General features: G+C 46.9%; 1 protein-coding gene across 8 annotated transcripts in view; it reads right to left on the bottom strand.

The window, feature by feature from the left end:
- IL16 (interleukin 16) overlaps positions 1-19066 on the bottom strand; it is a 117317-nt gene that overhangs the window by 14789 nt on the left and 83462 nt on the right. For 6 of the 8 annotated variants that reach the window (XM_058542581.1, XM_058542580.1, XM_058542578.1 and 3 more), the window contains 6 exons: positions 16380-16453; positions 15539-15749; positions 12440-12557; positions 10238-10370; positions 6319-6406; positions 3565-4043 (listed from right to left, as the gene is read on the bottom strand). In XM_058542581.1, the coding sequence (XP_058398564.1) occupies positions 3565-4043; positions 6319-6406; positions 10238-10370; positions 12440-12557; positions 15539-15749; positions 16380-16453 (1103 nt within the window). Of the gene's footprint in view, positions 1-3564; positions 4044-6318; positions 6407-9274; positions 9357-10237; positions 10371-12097; positions 12257-12439; positions 12558-15538; positions 15750-16379; positions 16454-19066 lie in introns of those variants that run through there. The other 2 variants (XM_058542584.1, XM_058542585.1) reach the window with 2 other exon arrangements.

Consider the following 19066-nt stretch of genomic DNA (forward strand, 5'->3'; position numbering starts at 1 on the left):
AAGAGGCTCTGGGGTGTGGAAGGGGCTGGCACTGCTTCATTTACCACTGCATCCTGGTGAACTACTTGCCCCAGGACGGGACAGAACCGTGCAGAAATAAGTGGGCAAAGAACTGCCGTCTAGTCTTCACTAGGTTAAGGTGAGGACACTCAGAGGAACAGGTGTGTCAATCGCTTTCTACATTATTAGTCATTATTCAGATATTTAGTGAGCATGCTGCAAAGGATGACAAATACTTGGGCTGTGTCATCCTTCCCTCTGTAGCACCTAGGGTGACATTACCAATCTATGGCAGAGTTCTTTTTCCCCACTGAGCCCAGAAGCAGTCTCATGCTCCTTCATAAAACAGCCTGGGGACGAGATGGGCCAGCACCAAGTAACCATATAATACTTGACTACAGTCTGGATTTTTATACAGCATGAGGGAGATGCTGTCAGGGCCCAGAGGAAGCATTAGCACCAGTTCTGTCCCAGAGAGAAGGCTCCCTAGAGAAGTGCTTTTGTCTGGTACTTGAACAAAGAGTAAGAATTTTCCAGGCAGAGAAGCAATAATTGAGTGTTCCTGAGAGATAGAGACACAGAGGGAGGAACAAGCATAATACTAATTCAGAAACAATGAAACATAAGGCAGACATCATCAAAATGATGCCTCCTATATTTGATCATCTGCAAAAGAAATACTTTGTGATGCTGTGGTGGCCTCCATGTTCTGTTCATTCCAGAGTCAGATGGAATGATGGTCTGGCTATTTGACACGGCTGCAGGCATCCTCCCAAGAAGAAGGAAGGAAGGAGGAATAAATGCATCATCTGGGACGGCAAACATCTGTAGCCTGAGATGTAATATCTACGTTGACAATAAACATTCTTTGAGAATGAAAGGTCTACGGAAGTTAGAAATGTGTTCACAAAGCATTGCCCCAGCTCTTGGTCCCTATTGTAGAACCAAGCTCTAGGAGAGCATTTTGGAAATACTGAGAGACCAACCAACTCAAAAGAATCATTGGGCTTCTTGAACAGTCCTTTAAGAAAGCAAGGCTTGGCCATGGCATTAGAAGCTTAAAATATTAGGCTGATGGCTTCTAAGACTCTCATCACACAAGACAAATGACGTGGCTGAGACTTAATTTCACCCACTTGGGAGCTTTGTAAGGTGGCATCTGTCTACATTCATGAATCGTTGACACTTTTATAGGCCGAAGCTCTTGGTCCCAACCACAGTAGTCAAAGCAACCTTGCATCTTGGAACAGACTGAAATGTGTTTTATCTTCTCATCAGCACAGCTGGTGTTGCACCCTCTTCATGAGAGGTGTTTTTTTTAATTAGCTCCTGAAATAAATTTGATTTTACTCAATTTTTTCTCTAAGTAGTGTTTCCTAGCACAGTGCTTGGTGGATGAGGGAAGGAGACGGGAAAGGAGAGGACAGAGATGCGGATTTGAAGGGGAGGAAGTGTTTTTTTAAACACAAGTGATAGTTCGAGCTGATTTTCTAGACAGGAGAGAATTGATCTTTTGTTGAAGAAAATATCCCGAAGGTCATTTTGATTGTGGAAATTAAGTTTCCTTGAGTTATGGTAGATGAGAAAGACTTGGGGTTGTCCATAACAGCTCGAGAAGGTCTTGGGACTGTGGAGAAAAAAGATTGAAGGGGGCACAGGAAGAGAGAGAGGGAAGGAGGAGGCCGAGGAGGAGGAGGAGGAGGAGGGAGGGAAGGATGAAGAGATATTGTACACTGGGGCCAGAAAAACATCCAGTGAGAAACCCCCAGGAATGGTCAAGGAAATTTGAAGACTGACATCAAGCAAACTGTTTCCTGTTTTTGTCGTGCTATAATCCTTTCTCTGTGACCCCCCGATGCCCAGTAAAAGTATGCTTTGTTGGCTGTCCTTTTGCAAAAGGCTGTAGAAGGATCTGTTGGCCATGTGGGACAAAGCAGAACGACAGAGAAGAGCAGCTGCAGAAGGTGGGAGGATGCAGGCAGGAGCAATGGATGCTGAAGAGGCGGGGCAGGCTGCCAGAGGCGAAGGCAGGCTGCTCGCGAGAAAGCTCCACGCGGAAGCTTCTTGCCTGCCCGCCCTGCAGAAAGCCCCCTTCCTCTTCCAGCCCCCTCACTTGGGGATACTCCCTGCCCTATATATAGCCCAGCCTGGCCAGGCAGCCCAAGGGCATCACCGGTCAGCCCTGTGGGCCCCACAGACCTTCCCTGGCAACCCCACTCATCCTTTTCTGGGTCTCCAGGATCAAAGCAAAAAGCCTGGCTTCTCAGCCTGCCTGTTCCTAATTTGCCCTTCTGGACTCATAGGTCTCAAGGCTCAAGGAAAATGAAATATTTGCTTAAAGGAGGAGGTGGGGGGACAGATCCACCTCAACAACTCTGTCGTGTGTTGCTAACCAGCCACATCCTGCCAGCTCTCTGCACAACTGTACTTCCTCTCCAGTAGCCTGGCTTCCTCCCCTCCCTCACTTTCACCCTCCTACTCAATACCTTCCTCCCCCAACCACCCATCTCCACCACTCTGGGGTTTCTTACTCCTCCTGCAGTTGTCAGCCCTAATTAGAGATAATTAGAGGGGATTTCCAGGGCCCCACTCCCACCTGCCTGGTGGAGGCAGCTGCTGGGGTAAGGATGTAAAAGACAGTGTAGCCTAATGGTTGACCCACTGGCAATGTGAACTTGAGCAAGTTTCTCGGGTCCCTCTCTTCATGATTGGGACCCTCACCCCCTGGTGGTTGTGAGGCTTAACTGAGACAATGCACAGGAAATGCTTAGCACAGTGCCTGGGCATAAAAATGGCCCAAGTTGTAGCAGCTGGCTGTCAGTGTGCCTTCCTAGAAGGGGTGGAATGGGGCTGCAGAGGAAGGAAACTGAGGTCATTAAGAGGCGTGATGGAGGAACAATCACAGCAACGAACACTATTGTGCCTGGGAGTCCGTTAGGCATTCACTTAAGTGGTTCCATTTAATCCTCACAATAGCCCTTGGAGGGAGCCACCAAACTTAGCCCCAATTAACAGATAAGGAAACTGAGGCTTAGAGAATGTGGGCTCCCTCCAAGCTCCACATCTAAGGAGATAGGAGGGCAAAGCTACCTGCGAAAGAAACAAGAGACAATTTCTCACCTTCACATCAGTGTACTCGCTTGTTAAAGAGGGTAACAAGCTCTTGTCCACTTTAGTTATTTAGGCCAATCTTCTCCTAGCAAGCAGAATGCCTGAAGATCCGTGTGCAAAAGACCCTCTGCCAGCCCCTTGCAGCATGATCTTCCTGGAGCTCTGGTGGTGCTCCACCATGGTGAGTCAGAAAAGGGACCCACACGAAGGCAGCCTTATATCCCATTGTATTTTGGATGGAAACCCAGAAGCCAATCAGCAGTTCTGGGGCTTGAATTTTGGGTGTGCCAAGCTTCAAACCTATCTTTCTGCAGTCAGCCCTAAGCTTGAGCTGAGCCTCGTCCCTCCAGTGGAGCAGGAGAAAGCTTCTAGCACTGCTAACACTGCTGCAGATGTCAAGAAGCACCGTGCTTGGCTTGGGAGAACACTCAACCAGCCGGACACCTCTCTTACCTGGCCACAGGTGGGCGAGGTGTGCCCAGAAGGGCATAAGGTGTTCTCTCTGTCTTCCAGACTCTTCTGAGGGTCACTGTCACTCTTAAAGTATTTTCTGGGTGGAGGCTTGGGCTTGGAGGACGTGGGCTTTCTCACCAAAATCTCAAAGGATTTCTTCAGTCTCAGAGGCGGGTAGCCGTCCTGGCTCTCAGGGAGGGGTGGGCTCTCCTGGGGCAGCCTGGATGATGCTACGGGGAGCGCCCCCGGCTCCTGCCCCTTGGGCAGGCTGAGGCTGTGTGTGCCGACTTCCAGGTCAGAGGGCTGTTGCTCTCCGCCACTGCCAGGACTACCCCCAGGGGACCCCGACATGTAGCTGCTGTCACTGCTGGAGCGGATCATGACCTTCTGAGCCCTGCGATGCAAGCGAGCTGAGTTCTTCTCTCGCTCCTTCTCCGAGGTTGGCCGCCCGTGCCAGCTGCTCTCCAGCCTTTTGACACCTGCAATGGAAGCACAGGGAAACCACCATCGCTAAGCTTCAGAAGACAAACACACCCCTGGCCGTGCTCCTGGCTGCCACAGGCAGCGCACTGTACACCCAGGCATCTGCTTCTCATCTGAGGTCACTCTGGATCTGGAGCCTGCAGTCTTGGGTTTGGTCCCTGGCAGGATGTATGACCTCAGGTGGGGAAAGTCATTTAACCTTTCTGAGTCTCCATGTGATGAAGATGGAGATGTGCCCCACAGCTTGCCCATCAAGGAAGGGCCTGGTGCCCTAGCTATGGGGGTTGCTGGTGGCAGATGGCCTGCAGCTGTCCGCCCCTTCAGGGACTGCCTCAGCTACAGAGGCTGCCTTGCCCAAGCGGCAGCCCATCTCCAGTGCTGATGAAGATGAGGCTATAAAGGAGGGGCCATTTCTGCCAACAGGACAACTCTAATTGGCCACTTTAGTTCTCAAGCTCCAGGGGTCGGCTGAAGCTGTCTGGTGTGCGTCTCAGCCCGATGTCTCCCTCTGCCCGGCTCTGCTACTTCCCTCCCTTCCACAGGTGTTGATTGCCAGGATGCTTCTGAGTAAACATCCTGCATGCCAAATGTCATCTCCGAGTCAGCATCCCAGGGGGATCCAACCTGCAACACTCCATTTCCTCATCTGTAAAATGGAGATAATAATTCTACAGTCACTGGGCTTGTTTTGAGGCTCAGTATCAAAGAGAGAGAATGTCTGTGAAGGCACTTTGAACCTTTTTTTGTGTGTGTGTGTGAGGAGGACCAGCCCTGTGCTAACATCCAATGCTAATCCTCCTCTTTTTTTTTTTTTTTTTGCTGAGGAAGACTGGCCCCGGGCTAACATCTGTGGCCATCTTCCTCTACTTTATATGGGACGCCGCCACAGCATGGCTTGCCAAGCAGTGCGTCCATGTGCGCCCAGGATCCGAACCGGCGAACCCCGGGCCGCCGCAGCGGAGTGCGCACACTTAACCGCTTGCGCCACCGGGCCGGCCCCGGCACTTTGAACCTTGTACCAAGAGGTTACCATTTCTTTCCAGCTGAGAATGAAGCAAGGCCAGAAAAACCACTGTTTCTTAGCCATACCTCCCTCTTTCTCATCCATATTCCCAGCACTAGGGCCATCCACACATCCTTTAGAGGCACTTCTCTCTGGTGGTAAACTGTCAAAGATGCCCCCTTCCTAGAATCACAGCTCAAAGGAGTCAGAGCAGATGGAGGCCCAGCCTCTTGCTTAAATTCCAGATCATCTGTGAGGCCAGGAGAGCCAGAGGAGCCCGTGGGAGAGCACCTTAGACCTTGGGACAGAACAAAGGCCAGCCAAGCTCATAATTCAAATCCTCTTTAAAAAAAAAGTTTTCATTTGCTTCTTCCTGGTCATAAGATAGTACATCCTCATTAGAGAAAACTCAGCCACAAAAAGGAAGCAATGAAAGTAAAAGTTCACCTGCAGTCCTATCAGCCAGGGATAACCACTGTCAGAATTTTGGTGAGTTTCTTTGTCATCTTTTCCTGAGCTAATATGTATGTTGAGTGGGTGGAAATGGTAGAACAAAGTTGAAATAAAATTTTATGTCCTGTCATTTTCTCTAAACGTGTGCCCGACCATTTACCCTCCTTGTCAATATCCGTGCTAATGGCTGCACGTTGTTCTATCACATGGACGTTCCATGAAGACTTGGCCAATGCCCAATGGTTGGGCACTGAGGCAGCCAGCCTGCTTCCCATCCCAGATGCTCTGTGCACTAAAGTGGTGTGATTCTGGGCAAGGGAGCCTCTCAGGGCCTCATTTTTTCCTGTAAAATGTGCATAAAAATTATATGTGAAGATTTGGTAAAATATTGCATGAATTAGCCCAATGTCTGACATTTTAAGAATTCAATAAACATTATATATTCTATTATTAGATATTATTATTTCTATTATTACGAACTAGGGTTGAAAACTCCAATGCCTTCAGGGGCAACTGTGTGAATGGCAACCTGGTACAACAGGGAGTAGTGGGGACTATGGAGAACCGGAAAGCTCCTGCCTATTTGAACAATTCAAATTCAGATGCTTTTAAAGTCTTGTGCCTCCCACACAAAGCAAAAGTGTAAGTCAAATGTAGCTGGTGGACTGCTAGCATCCAAGCCTTGTCCATGTAGCGTGCTCGTCTATGATGACTGTTCTCATACATTCCTGGGATAGAAGGTGAGTTAATGGCTAAACTCTAAGCTTTCTAACAAGGCAAACATAGTTCAAATCAAAGTTCATTATTTCGCTTACCTTCCAGACTCCACTGATGCCTCTCCTTTCCAAACTTGATATTCTCCACAGCCTGGGCCACAGCTTCTTTGAGTAGCTGTTCAGAGACCTAGAACACATCGATCACCTCCTCGAATAAACAGTGGAAACTCCTGCATTAGGCTCCTAGTCTTGTACCAGCTCCCAAGCTGGGCCCCTGGATTCTAGTTTCTTTCCTTCCAACCCACTCTGCAATTAGCTGACAAATTCCACTTCCAGAAATACCCTGGCCATCAATGGTTCCCTAGCATCTTCTAGGTAAAGTCCAAGTCTGTCAATAAAGGGGTTCCCAAGGTGGCCCCTCTCAACTCTCCAACCTTCTCTCTACTACTTGCTGAAAAACTCTAGGCAAAGTTACCATGTCATAGTTTACCTCTGGGAGCTATCCCATCTGTTAGCAATGCTGTCATGACATCATCATCATTGTCGTCATCATCAACAACAATGTCATAACAATCACCGTTTTATTGTTTGTGTTGTGCCTCACAGTAATAGTTAAGAGTATGAGTCTTAGAGCCAAACAGGCTTGTGTTCAAGTCCCAGTTTCTCCACTTTCTAGTTGTGTACACTTAGAGAAGTTACTTAACCTTCTAAGCATCAATTTCTTCTTCTGTAAAATAATACCAATAATTATTGTTACTTCACAGTGAGGACAGAGGGTTTTAAAAAAAATTAATTGTTTGACCCCAAAAGCACAAGCAACAAAAGAAAAACAGATAAATTGGACTATGTCAAAATTTAAATCTTCCGTGCATCAATGGACACAACCAACAGAGTGAAAGGGAAACTCACAGAATGGGAGAAAATATTTTCAAATCATATATCTGGTAAAGGATTAAGATAAAGAATATATAAAGAACTACAACTCAACAACAAAAAAAAAACAAACAACCTAATTGAAAAATGGACAAAGGACACATTAAAAGATACTCAGCATCACTAATCATTAGGGAAATGCAAATCAAAATGAGATACCACCTCACACCCATTAGAATGGCTACTATCAAAAAAAACCAGAAAATAGTAAGTGTTGGTGAGGATGTGGAGAAATTGGAACCCTTGCGCACTGCTGGTGGGAATGTAAAATGGTACTGCCACTACAGCAAACAATATGGCAGTTCCTCAAAAAATTAAAAATAGAACTATCATATGATCCAGCAATTCCAATTCTGGATATATATACCCCAAAAGAATGAAAAGCAGACACATGAACAGATATTTGTACACCCATGTTCATAGCAGCATTATTCACACTAGCCAAAAGGTGGGAGCAACTCAAGTGGCCATTGACAGGTGAATGGATAGACAAGATATGATCAGTGAAATATTATTCAGCCTTAAAAAGGATGTAAATTCTGACACGTTACAATATGGATGAACCTTAAGGACATTATGCTAAGTGAAATAACCCAATTACAAAAGGACTGTATGATTCCACTTATATGAGGTACTTAGAGTAGTCAAGTTCATAAAGACAGAAAGTAGAATGGTGGTTGCCAGGGGCTGGGGGAGGGAGGAGTGGGGAGTTATTATTTCATAAACACAGAGTTTCAGTTTTGCAAGAAAAAGAGTTCTGGAGATGGATAGTGGTGATGGTTGCACAATAATGTGAATGTCCTTCATGCCACTGAACTGTACACCTAAAAGTGGTTAGGATGGTAAATTTCATGTTATATGTATTTATCACAATAAAAAATAATAATAATACTAAATAAATCATTTAAAGGTTAGGCACAATGCCTGGTGAATGGTAAACTCTCAATAGATGAGATTTACCCTCAACAGCAGCCCTGTAAGGTAAAGACCACTTCCCCATTTCAGAGTTGAGGAACCAGAGGCTCTGAGAGGTTAGATGAATGTCCAAGGTCACCAAAAGTCTGTAGCAAAGCTGGACATAAGCCAGGCATCCTGTTGCCAAGCCCTGGCCTCTCTCATCTCTGCCCTGCTGCCTGTGCCCATTGCCCTTGGTGCCTATGCCTCTCTGCTGCTCCCAACCCTGCCTGCCCTCTATGACCTGGCTGCCTCATCTGAGCAGCTGGGACCCTGACTCCCTCACTCGCATGGCTCTCACCCTCTGTGGCCTCTGTGTGTGCGCCCCATCCCTCCAGCCAGGACCCGAGCTCCTCAAGGCCAGGGGCCGCAGCATCGACCCCACACCCTGCCCCCTGACCCACTGCTCTCTCACTCACCATCATACTCAAGAGCAGCAAGAGGCACTGATAAACTAACAGAGACCCCTTTCTTTTCTCGTAGTGTCCAGAGATTTAGACGAAATGTCTACCTTTGGTAAGAAGTTTGCTTTTCTCCAGTGTGCTTCTCCTTAGCGCTCCACAACTGAAAGGGGCTGGGTCTGAATCCCACCACCCAGGGTGTCTGTTGATCTTCCCCTCTATTCCACCCCTGCTCTGTTTCCACTGGGAGTCTCGGAGTCTGTTAGTTAAGAGCAGAGGCTTTAAGTCCTAGCACCTCCACTTAGTAGCTCCGCCACGGGGGGCGTTCCTTCCCTTTCCTAAGCCTGTTTCCTCGTCTGTGAATTGGAGAGGGGAATCATACTGAGCGCAGAGAGCTGTGCAACCGCTAAGTGCAGCTGTATACATCACGGCTTCGCAAACCCACCTGACACATATGAAGGATTAAATAAATAGGTTCCTGAAAGTGATCTCACCTATGCCCATGGCTTCAACTCCCAAGTCTAGCTCCAAACTGGATCTCATTTACCAGCCATTATCAGCCCTAAATCTCTAACTGCCTCCTGAGCATCTCCACCTGGACATCCCACAGGCAAGTCAATATCATGATGTCCCACACTGAGGTCATTCTCTTCCCTCCCAAGCTCATTCCTCCTCTCCTCTCCTCTACACTGGTGGTGGGGATACCATCGCTTAGTCTTCCAATCTAAAAACACTCTAGCCACCCTAGACTCTCCCCTCTCTCTTACCCCAGAGCTAATCGGCCAACAGATATTGTTGATTCTTCCCAAGTGTTGCCTCTTCTTCCTTATTTTCTTCCTATGTTTACTGTTTAGGTCTGGCCCTCACCATCTGTTTCCTTCCTCTTACATACTTCAGGCCCCACCCACTCCATCCTGTCCTCCCCAGTGCAATCAAAGTGCATTTAAAAAAAAATAAAATCTGAACCTATTCCTTCTATAGCTACAGACTTCTCCTGGCTCCTTACTATCCACAGAATGAAATGCACACTCTTTAGAATCCTGTTTAAAGCCCTTTACAGTGTAACCCCAATGCCTTGCCAAACTCCATCCTCAACACTCTCACCCAGTAGAGTAGTCTGTAGAACCTACCATTCTCCTTCCATGACAGGTCCCTTCGTCACTCCATAACTTTGAACTTTGTGTCCCCCCTGCCTGGAATGACCTTCCTCAAATTACTTGCCTGGAAATAACTAACTGATTTGATACTTCTTGCTTTACATGACCTTCCCGTCTGTATCCCTGTATTCCCATAGTACTTACCACTCTGTTTGCAATTATTTCAATGTCAGTCTCCCTAGTGAGACCCTGAGCTTCTGGAGAGCAGGAGTGTGTACTATGGACTGGCTTATCTCTGAATGCTCAGTGCCTAGCTCCAGGCAGTCATGTGGTGGGTACCCACTAGACGCAAGGATGAAGGACTCGCTTGCATCTGTTAGCAGGAAGCCTGGGTCTATATTATCCTGCCCCAGAGCTTACAACCCAGCGGCAAGAGCTTCCCTAAGCTAACGCCTCTGATGTCTAGGAGTTTGTCAATGGACCTGTGCTACAGACATTTGTTTCTAGACACTTGGATTAGGTTCTTGGAAATTCAGGTTCAAACTCAGCCAGCAACGTCTCCATTTTCATCCATTTCTTGTTCCAATTTGAGTACTGAAGGAGTAAGCCTGGGAGGAAGAAGTGGGATGTTACCTGTGGGTCTGGATGTCGGCTAACAATGATGGGGACTGGACCGGGGTTACAGTGACTCAGGATCGCGTAGACTTCGTTGAGTGTCATGCAGTGTACGGGGGAATCATTGATTTCCACAATCTCATCACCACACCTGCAACAGCATCAACAGGACACCATCAGCAAGCTAATCAACATGGCATTTGGACGGTTGCTTCCCTAGGGGCCCACTCCTGGCTGGGCTGTTTGATGTGACCTGAAAATCACACCACTAAGTAGACCTCCTTAGCCGCCTGGCTGAAACTCAGAACAGGGCAGACCAAAGCAGGGCACCATTCACTCCTTCGCTGTGCGACCACAAAGAGAGAGATATTTCATACCCAGAGTGGCTCAACATTAACAAAAGTTTGTAACTTTCTTCCTCCCTTTCCCATTTAACTACACTCAATCAAGATTGAGGGCGTAGTTTAACCAATTTAACAATCAACCATAATTTAGCAATCACATGCTCTCTTTGGGCCTCAGTTCCCATATGTAGAATGGTTAGGAGGAATGATGGACAGTATGTGCTAAAAGGTAAAGAAGAAATAACTGGGTGGGGGAGCAGTTGAGCTTCTTGCAGAAAGAAAGAAGGAGAGAAGGCAATGGAGTTCATTCTTGTTGGGCGGGTAGTGAGTTACTGCAACCTAAACAGAAAAAAAATGAAATAGAAAAGACAGGGTTGCATTGACACATGGAGAATTTGTACAATCCAACTCCCTGTGTCATAGATGGGGAAACTGAGGGAGAGAGGGTGAAAGTATCTCCTCAGTAAGACCTAGCTTAGGGATCAAAAAACTTTTTCTGGAAAGGGCCAAATAGTAAATGTTTTAGGCTTCGCAGGCCATACCATCTCTGTTACAACTACTTGACTTGGATGTTGTAGCATGAAAACAGCAGCCATAGACAATATGTAAACAAATGAGCATGGCTTTGTTTCAATAAAACTTTATTTAAAAAAAAAAAAGGTGGCAGGCCCCAGTTTGCTGACCCCAGGACCAGCTGGTTATTAGGTCCAGGATTGGAACTCAAGTCTTCCGATGCTAATTTCACTATTCCTACTGCTGTGGTCTGCTGCCTCCTTCTACATTTCTGCTGACTTGGTCCCCCTCCACCTTTGCTATAAAAGTACACATTTCCATTGATGTAACTGAAGACCACAGTTTCAGTTAGGTTTCCTCAGCCAAGGAAAGAGGAGGCTTCCAGAACAATCCCTACCTAGCTGCAGGTCTAAGAGGGAGGACTCTCTGTCTGAAGGATTAAGACTAAGGCAATCACTCTAACTCTGCAATTATGTCCCGGGTAACAGCACAGTGGCTCAGCAAGTCAGCTGTCACTCTCCTCTATATGACAGCAGCAAACCCATCTCTAATTCAGAAGTTCCACCAAGATACCATCCTAAGCAGGACTTGCCCTTGTATATACTGCAACTAGAGGAAAACCTTTAAAAATATGGCAAAATTCTTCTGATTTAGCAAAACCCAAACCCAGTGGGAGAAGACATACACGAAGATATGCTATACGAGAGAGATACTACACGAGAGAGGATATACCATATATGAATGATGGACTGTGTATAAAGCATTGTGACAAGTTAAACTGGGATAAAATGTTGTTACAAATTCAGATCACTTATTGAAAAGAAAATTTAAATTTGTACTTCTCTTATAAGTTATTTGTAAAGAAATGTATCTGGAGTGCCTGAAAATATTTTGTTTATGCCACCAACAAATTGAGTTAATACTTCTGATTTGCTCAGTAAGCTTCTTTTTCCATATAGAGTACACAGGTAAACCTCATCAAAGCTCCTAGTTATGTCACTATAAATTCCAAATTACTTACATCTGAATTAAAGTGTGTTTACTTCACATTTTCCATTTCAGACTGGTGTTCTCTGAGATGCCGCCTCTGAAACTGCAGTGTGCGCACACACGCCGGGGATCTTGTGACAATGCAGGTTCTGACTCAGCATTCTGGGGAGGGGCCTGAGAGTCCGCATTTCTAACAAACTCCCAAGCGGTTTCCATGCCGCTGGTCCAGGGACCACACTTTGAGGAACAAGGCTCTAAGCTGTGCCTGGATCAATCTAAATATCTCATCTCCAAGTCAGTCTCCTGACATTCTAAGGAATTCCACCCTCTGCTGTAAACCGAGGTCTTTTCAGAAACAGAAATAAGGACATACCGGAGTCGTCCATCCAGATGTGCCACGGATCCTGGAGAGAGGGTGTGCACGAAAATGCCGGAGATGCACTGGAAATAGGGGACGCTACACAGGCCAATTCCCAGACCAACGCCAGCCTCTGGAAGGCAGGTAGGATGGGAGTTGGTGGGGTGGGGGGGGAGCTTGTGACTGAGCTTTCCCAGCTGCGTGCTAGTCTATTAGGAGCCCAAACAGTGTCATGGGTCAGTCGTGGTCTCTGAATTATTATGGCATTCATTACCCCCATGTATATGAAGCAACCACTGTGTGTAGGCACTGTTCTAGGGTCAGCAACAGGGACCAAGGCAGACAAGGGATGAGTTCAGGCGGGGAAAGACCAGGAAGGAAAGAAAGAAGTAAGGAGAGAGGAAGGAAGGAAGGAAGATGTCAGAGAGTGATAAGTATTATGCAGAGAATTAATGGGGAATACACTAGAAAGCAACAGGATAGCCACTTCAGGCCTCAGAGGGGGCAACATTTAGGCTAGAATATGAATGACAAGAAAAAATTAGGGATGTGGAGTGGGGCAGAGCGTTCCCAGAAGAGGAAAGAGCTAATGCAAAGGCAAGAAGACGCATGTCATGTTGCAGGACCAGAAAGGAGGCCAGTGTGGCCGGAACATAGCCGGTCGTAGTCATAGGAAGAGTGGTATGAGATGATGTAGGGGAGGGAGGCAAGGACCAGCTTAAATGGGCTTTGTCAATAAGAGTGGATCAACGAAAGGATGCTATTCTATACTGAGAAGGAATGCCACAGGAGAGTTTTGAACAGGAAGTGACATGATCTAATTTCTATTTTTACAAGTATGACTGACTGCTGTGAAGAGCAACAACTATGACGGTCAAGAATGGAAACAAGGAGACCAATTATGAGACTACTATTGAGCCAGACAATGGTGGCTTGGACATTCAAGGGATAAGTTCAAGAGGAGAAAGACTAGGAAGGAAAGAAGGAAGGAAGGAAGGAAGAGACATGGGGGGAGGAAGAGGGGTAGGAGGAAGAAGGGAAGGAAGGAAGATGGGGAGAGTTAGATATACATACAATATATTTTGAAGATAGACTTACTGATGGATTAAATATGGGCATTTAATAAACAAAAATAAAAATAACTCAGAGATTTTTTGGCTGGAGCAACTGGGTGGATGCTGATATAGTTTACCAAAACAGGAAGGCTATGGAGGACCAGAATGACGACCAGATGTTCAGTTTTGCCCATGTCACACTCGAGATGCTTATGAGGTACCCAAGTGGATATGTGAAGTAGATAGTTGGATAGACGAATCTGGAACCCAGGGGAGAAGGCAGGATGGAAGTTAAATATTTGGAATAAGCAGCATGAAGGTGGTGTTAAGGCCACGGGCCTGGATGGATGCCCCAGAGTGTGTGGGAGAGCAGGGGCCGGGGCTCACCAGCACTGAAAGGACTGGAAAACCAGGAGCAGCCAGTAAGGAGGAGTAGACAGAGTGGCCAGGGAGGAGGAGAAGACCCTCTCGGGGCTCTCCTCCCGCACTTATGATTTACCAAGCACGTTCCTGAATGTGTTCACCTTCTGAGGCTGGTCCTGCTGACAGTCCCACGAGGGATGCCACGGGCAACTGTGGGCAGCTCTGTTTTATGAATGAGGAACTGGGGCTATGACATGGTCCACAAAGGTCAGACCAGAGCCAAGGTTTTTTGACCAGAACTAGTCAGTCCTTAAGCCCAGTGGGCATCTGACCACTGGGGTACTTATTTAAAATGTAGACCCCTGGGCCTTCCCCCTAACACTGTTGAAGCAAAGTCTCTGGGGTAGAAATTAAGAAGCAATGTTATATAAGACAATCAAACAAGAACCCTCCCTGAGGCATGTCTGATGCCAGTGGTCAGAGGAAACAGCACTCCCAGGCCAGCACTCGGCCCACTGGACCGTGGAGCGCGGCAGGGAGAGGAAGAGAGCCGTGTCTTCCTCGTGGTCCATGCCTGCTCAGTAGACTCATAGCGGGAGCCCTGGATAAAGCTGTTGGCGCCGGGCCTGCACAGACCTGCGTGCACCCAGGACCTGTGCCGGGCGCCAGGCCAGGCTTAGAGGCTGGGAGCCGGGTGAGCCCTCCAGGGGCATGCAGTGTGGCAGAGCCGAGACATGTGTGAGACAAAGCCCCAGGCAAGGAATTAATTATATACCCTCTTCACCCACTTCTACGATATATGTCCATCCCGTCCACTCCTCTCCATCTCCACTACTCCCATTCTCTCTGACCCAATGACTGCAGCTGGTTCCCAAGCCTCTGCATTTGTCATGCCTCAGGCCATTCTCTCCACAGAAACCTAGGAGATATTTTTTAAAGCATAAGCTGACCACATCACTCCCCTGCTTGGAAATCTCTAAAGGACTTTGAATTGTAATTAGAAGAGAATCTAGCCACAGAGTCTGTCTCTCTGTCTCTGCCAGGGACTCCACCATCACTTCTCGCCCTGCCCAACTCACTCCTCCACACTGGCCTCCCCTCTCTTCCAAGAATCGGTCCTGCTGCCGGAGCCCAGCTCTGTGCCTAGCTGCCTCCTCATCACCCTCCTCGTCTCGGTGCAGCTGCACTTTGGCGGGGAGGGCCTGCCGAGCCCTCTGGAGTTAGCAGTCTACCCAGGGTGCAAAGGGAATGGATGTCAGTCCCCAAATGTCCGAGTTTGAAAGGTCCTCAACTCTCCTGCCACAGCAAGCAAAATGCGTCTCAGAGCAGGAAAGTGACCTGCCCAAGATCTCAGCATATTAGCTGTAGACCTCAACTCCTGGGCCATTGACTCTGTGCATGTGTGTGTGTGTATCTGGTTTTGTGTGTGATTTGTGTTTGCTTTGTCTTGCTTTATTTTACCCACTGCATCAGAACACACTGATGGGATTTGGATGGTCTGTCCTGGGCTTCTGTAAACAAACAGAGCACCAGACCTTGCTGCTAAGCAATAGCCATAAAATCTGTTCATAGACAGCAACCTGCCCTGTCCCTGGACTGATTCTACATAAGGAAAGTCTGGGAGGCTCAGCAGTGGGAGGCCCAGGCAGGAGGGTGGAGGAGGATGGTGGAACCTTCCAGAATGCAGCACTCCTACCTTTCTTCAGAGACACCTCCACCATGATTCTGTAGTTGGCGGTGCTGGCAGGAGCCACAGGGCTTTCCAGGAGGAAGGAGCTGCTGTCCTTGGTGACATAGGTGCTGGAGCTCAGGGAGCGGCTCAGCGGGGGAGAGAGGGGGCTGCTCAGGGATGGGGGCACCGTCAGGCGGGTTCTCACTGTGAGCGTGAGAAGCCCCTTTTTGGCTTGCTGGAAAGAAAGAGAGAGCTAAAGCATTCCGCAGCGATTCAGGGTGAGGTGGAGAACACTGGCCTCTGTGAATAACAGAAGTAGGGTAGTTTTTAAGGAAATACAGCTCTGTGTGTGTGTGTGTGTGTGTGTGTGTGTGTGTGTGTGTGTGTGTATGAGAGAGAGAGAGAGGGTGATATGTAAATGTGTGTATACATAAATATGACACACATCTATAGGTATGTATACAGGTATGACATATACATATGCCACATCTGTATATACACATATATATGCTAGATAGAGTCTTGAACTAACTAGATGGAGACTCAAAAATATCTTTTAGTGATTGTTTTAAAAACCTAAAACAGATTTGTAAATATATCAATATAAATACATAGAATGTTTTAAAACAGTTCTATAAATCTTAAATAATTGAAACATCCCCCTACAACAGTCCTGATTACACTATTATTTTCTGAGTCAGGTCTTTTTTCAACACTGTGCCAAGATCAGCATCAGTGGGTGCCCCATGTAAAGGATCCCATATTTTGAATTGTGTGGGTTTGAACGAAGGAGAGTGATGCTGGGACCTTAGTTCCTCTGCCTGAAGGCCCAGCGTTGGGCCATCTATTGATAACAAATGGTCACCTTGAACTTCTGCAAAGCATCCTGATGCGTTAGTCCAGCCATCGATTCACCATTGAGTTCCAGAATTTCATCACCTGTTGGGAGAGGGAGAAACTGCAGCTAAGAAGAGTGTTCCCAGTCAGGGGCATTATCTTGACCTTGAACTCTAGTCTCCCCCACCTGCCCAGCAATTCTCATTCAGTGCTCTCCCCCTGAGAGGCAGGCAGGGAAGCAGTGATGGGCCTGCTCCGGCCCCTCTTGTCTTCCAGGATGGGATCCAGGGTTCTCAGCCAGGCACACAAGGCCTGGCCTGACCTGGTCCCTGCCCACCTCTTGGTTTCCCATCCTTCCTTGCTGCCTCCCTGATCCTCACATCGTTCGCTCCCATGGGCCGTTTCCTGATGCAACACAACCTGCCTTCCCACGTGGTCTGTGCGGTTGAATGCTTATTTCTGTGCCACTTTCTCAACTAGAATGGACTTCTCCTACCTTCCTCACCCACCCCTTCTGAATCCTTCAGTCCCTGCTGCCTTCATTCCCTTTGTACTCTCATGGCACCTCATATCTATACCATGACCACACTCATCACCCTGGGTGGTAATCAATGACCTAGGAAAGTCTCCCCACTCCAGGCTGGCAGCTCCCTGGGGACAGGGGCTCTGTCTTATTAGATGCTACATCCCCAGAGCCAATTCTGGGTGAGGCCTACAAAGCGCTCGGTAAATGTGGGTTGGAGGTGGTGTTTTCAGAATGCAAGTAGGCCCCATCTTACAGAAGAGGAGAGTGAGCTCAGAGAAGTACAAAGTCACACGCTAAAGAGAATTAGGACTCAGATCTTTTAACTCCAAGTCATTTCTTCACAACACTCTACACCTAATGGAATAATTTTTTCTGTGTCCAGAAATCCATTTTTACACAGATGGAAACCACTTTCTCCCTCTCATCCAATTTACTCAACACAAACAAGGCGCCTTTCTCTGTACTGGACACCTTGCTGGGCAATTCGGATGCAAACACTGCTTTTTACACGGACTTCTGGCCTGATTGTTATTGGTGAGGTCTGCCGTCACCTAATTATGGTTCCATTGTAGATAATCCATCCCTTTTCTCTGGTTGTTTTTGAGATTTTTTTTTCTTTGTCTTTGATAGTCTGAAGTTCCACTATGATATGCTAGGTGCTTCCTCACACTGAAGTTTCATGCCTCAAAACAGTTCTGGAAAATTCTTAGCCACTATCAGATTGCCTATTACTTCTCTTTCACTCTATTCTTTCCTTCTAGAATTCCTATTACATGTATTTTGGACCTTCTCAAACTACTCTCCATGTTTCTCTAATGCGCATCTTTTTCTTCTCTATTGTTCTGTGTGGCCTACTGGATAATTTCCAGCTCACTAATTTTCCTTACAGCTGCATTTAATCTGCTGTTTAACTCAGCCACTGAGTTTTTTATTTCAATGACTGTTTTTTTTATTTCTAAAAGTTATTTTTTTCACATCCACCTATTTTTTTCATTGTCTTCTTTCTTTATTGTTTAGATTCTCTCTTTTATCTTTTTAAAGATCTTTTTAAACATAGTAATTCTATTCTCTCTTTTAGACTGTTCTGTAATCTTAAGTTTTTGAGGGCTAACACCACTGTCTGTTATTTCTGCTAGCTCTCCTTAATAGTGGATATATCCTGGTATAGTATGAAATCTTTATTTTGAACTCATTTTTAAGGGAAGTTTGTTTTTCTGTGGGATTCTGTCTTGACATGAGTACAGCCATGTTTGGCCGCTCCATTGACCTACAGCCACCAGCACAAAAAGAAATATGAAAGCTGCTTTCTGCGTGGTGGGAACTGGCCCTTCTCTCACGGAGGGAGTTGCAAGTTGTAACATTTCAAGGCTCTTGGAGCGTCGTAGCACGGGATGGACTGGCCATCTGTGCCGGGCTGGGACGATAACCAAAGAGAACAATGCACGTACACAACTACTGGGCTGGGACGTTAGCCAGGGGGCTCAGTGCACGTACGCCACTGATAACCATTTTGTGCATGGGAACACTAAATGCTTGCTCTGCAAACTCTGTAATTGCTTACTCTGAAAATTACTGATGGTATAAAAACTGCTGGAAACTGAGACCCAGTGAGAGTTCCACCTGTGGAAGGGACACCTTGCCCAGGACGTGTGATCCTTGCCCAGCCGCGTCGATTGACAGGACTCTCCCGGCAGTGGGGCGTGGATATTGTGAGTTTTTGATTTGATGTGAAGTAATTGATTTGATATGAAGTAATTGATCTGATGTGTTCTCTTTTCGGTCAACCTGGTGTTTCTCTTTCCGGTTGATTTGTGTCATTTCTCTTCAGCCGATGTGGGTGTTTTCCCTTTCCAGTTGGGCTGATGTTTTTTCCCTCTTAATATTTGACCTATTTGGATCTGTTTGCAGACTATCGCCTTTACTATCCTCTATATAATAAAATATACCTTCAGTCCATTTGTTTGGAGTGGAAAGTGTCTTTTACGTCTCCGATCGAATCCCCGAACCTCTCATAACATAATTGGCGCTGTGAGCAGGATTCGATTAAGGAGATGCCTTTTCTATTCAAACGAAAGGTAACTGAAGCCAAGGTGAAAGAAATTCCAGGATGGGAGGACCCTCCCTCTTGCACTCTGGCTGGGGAGTAGACTCACAGGTCAGGATTATGTGAAACTTGGGATGTTCGTCTG

This window comes from Diceros bicornis, chromosome 5, assembly GCF_020826845.1.
Source record: "Diceros bicornis minor isolate mBicDic1 chromosome 5, mDicBic1.mat.cur, whole genome shotgun sequence".
In the NCBI taxonomy this organism is placed as follows: Eukaryota; Metazoa; Chordata; class Mammalia; order Perissodactyla; family Rhinocerotidae; genus Diceros; species Diceros bicornis.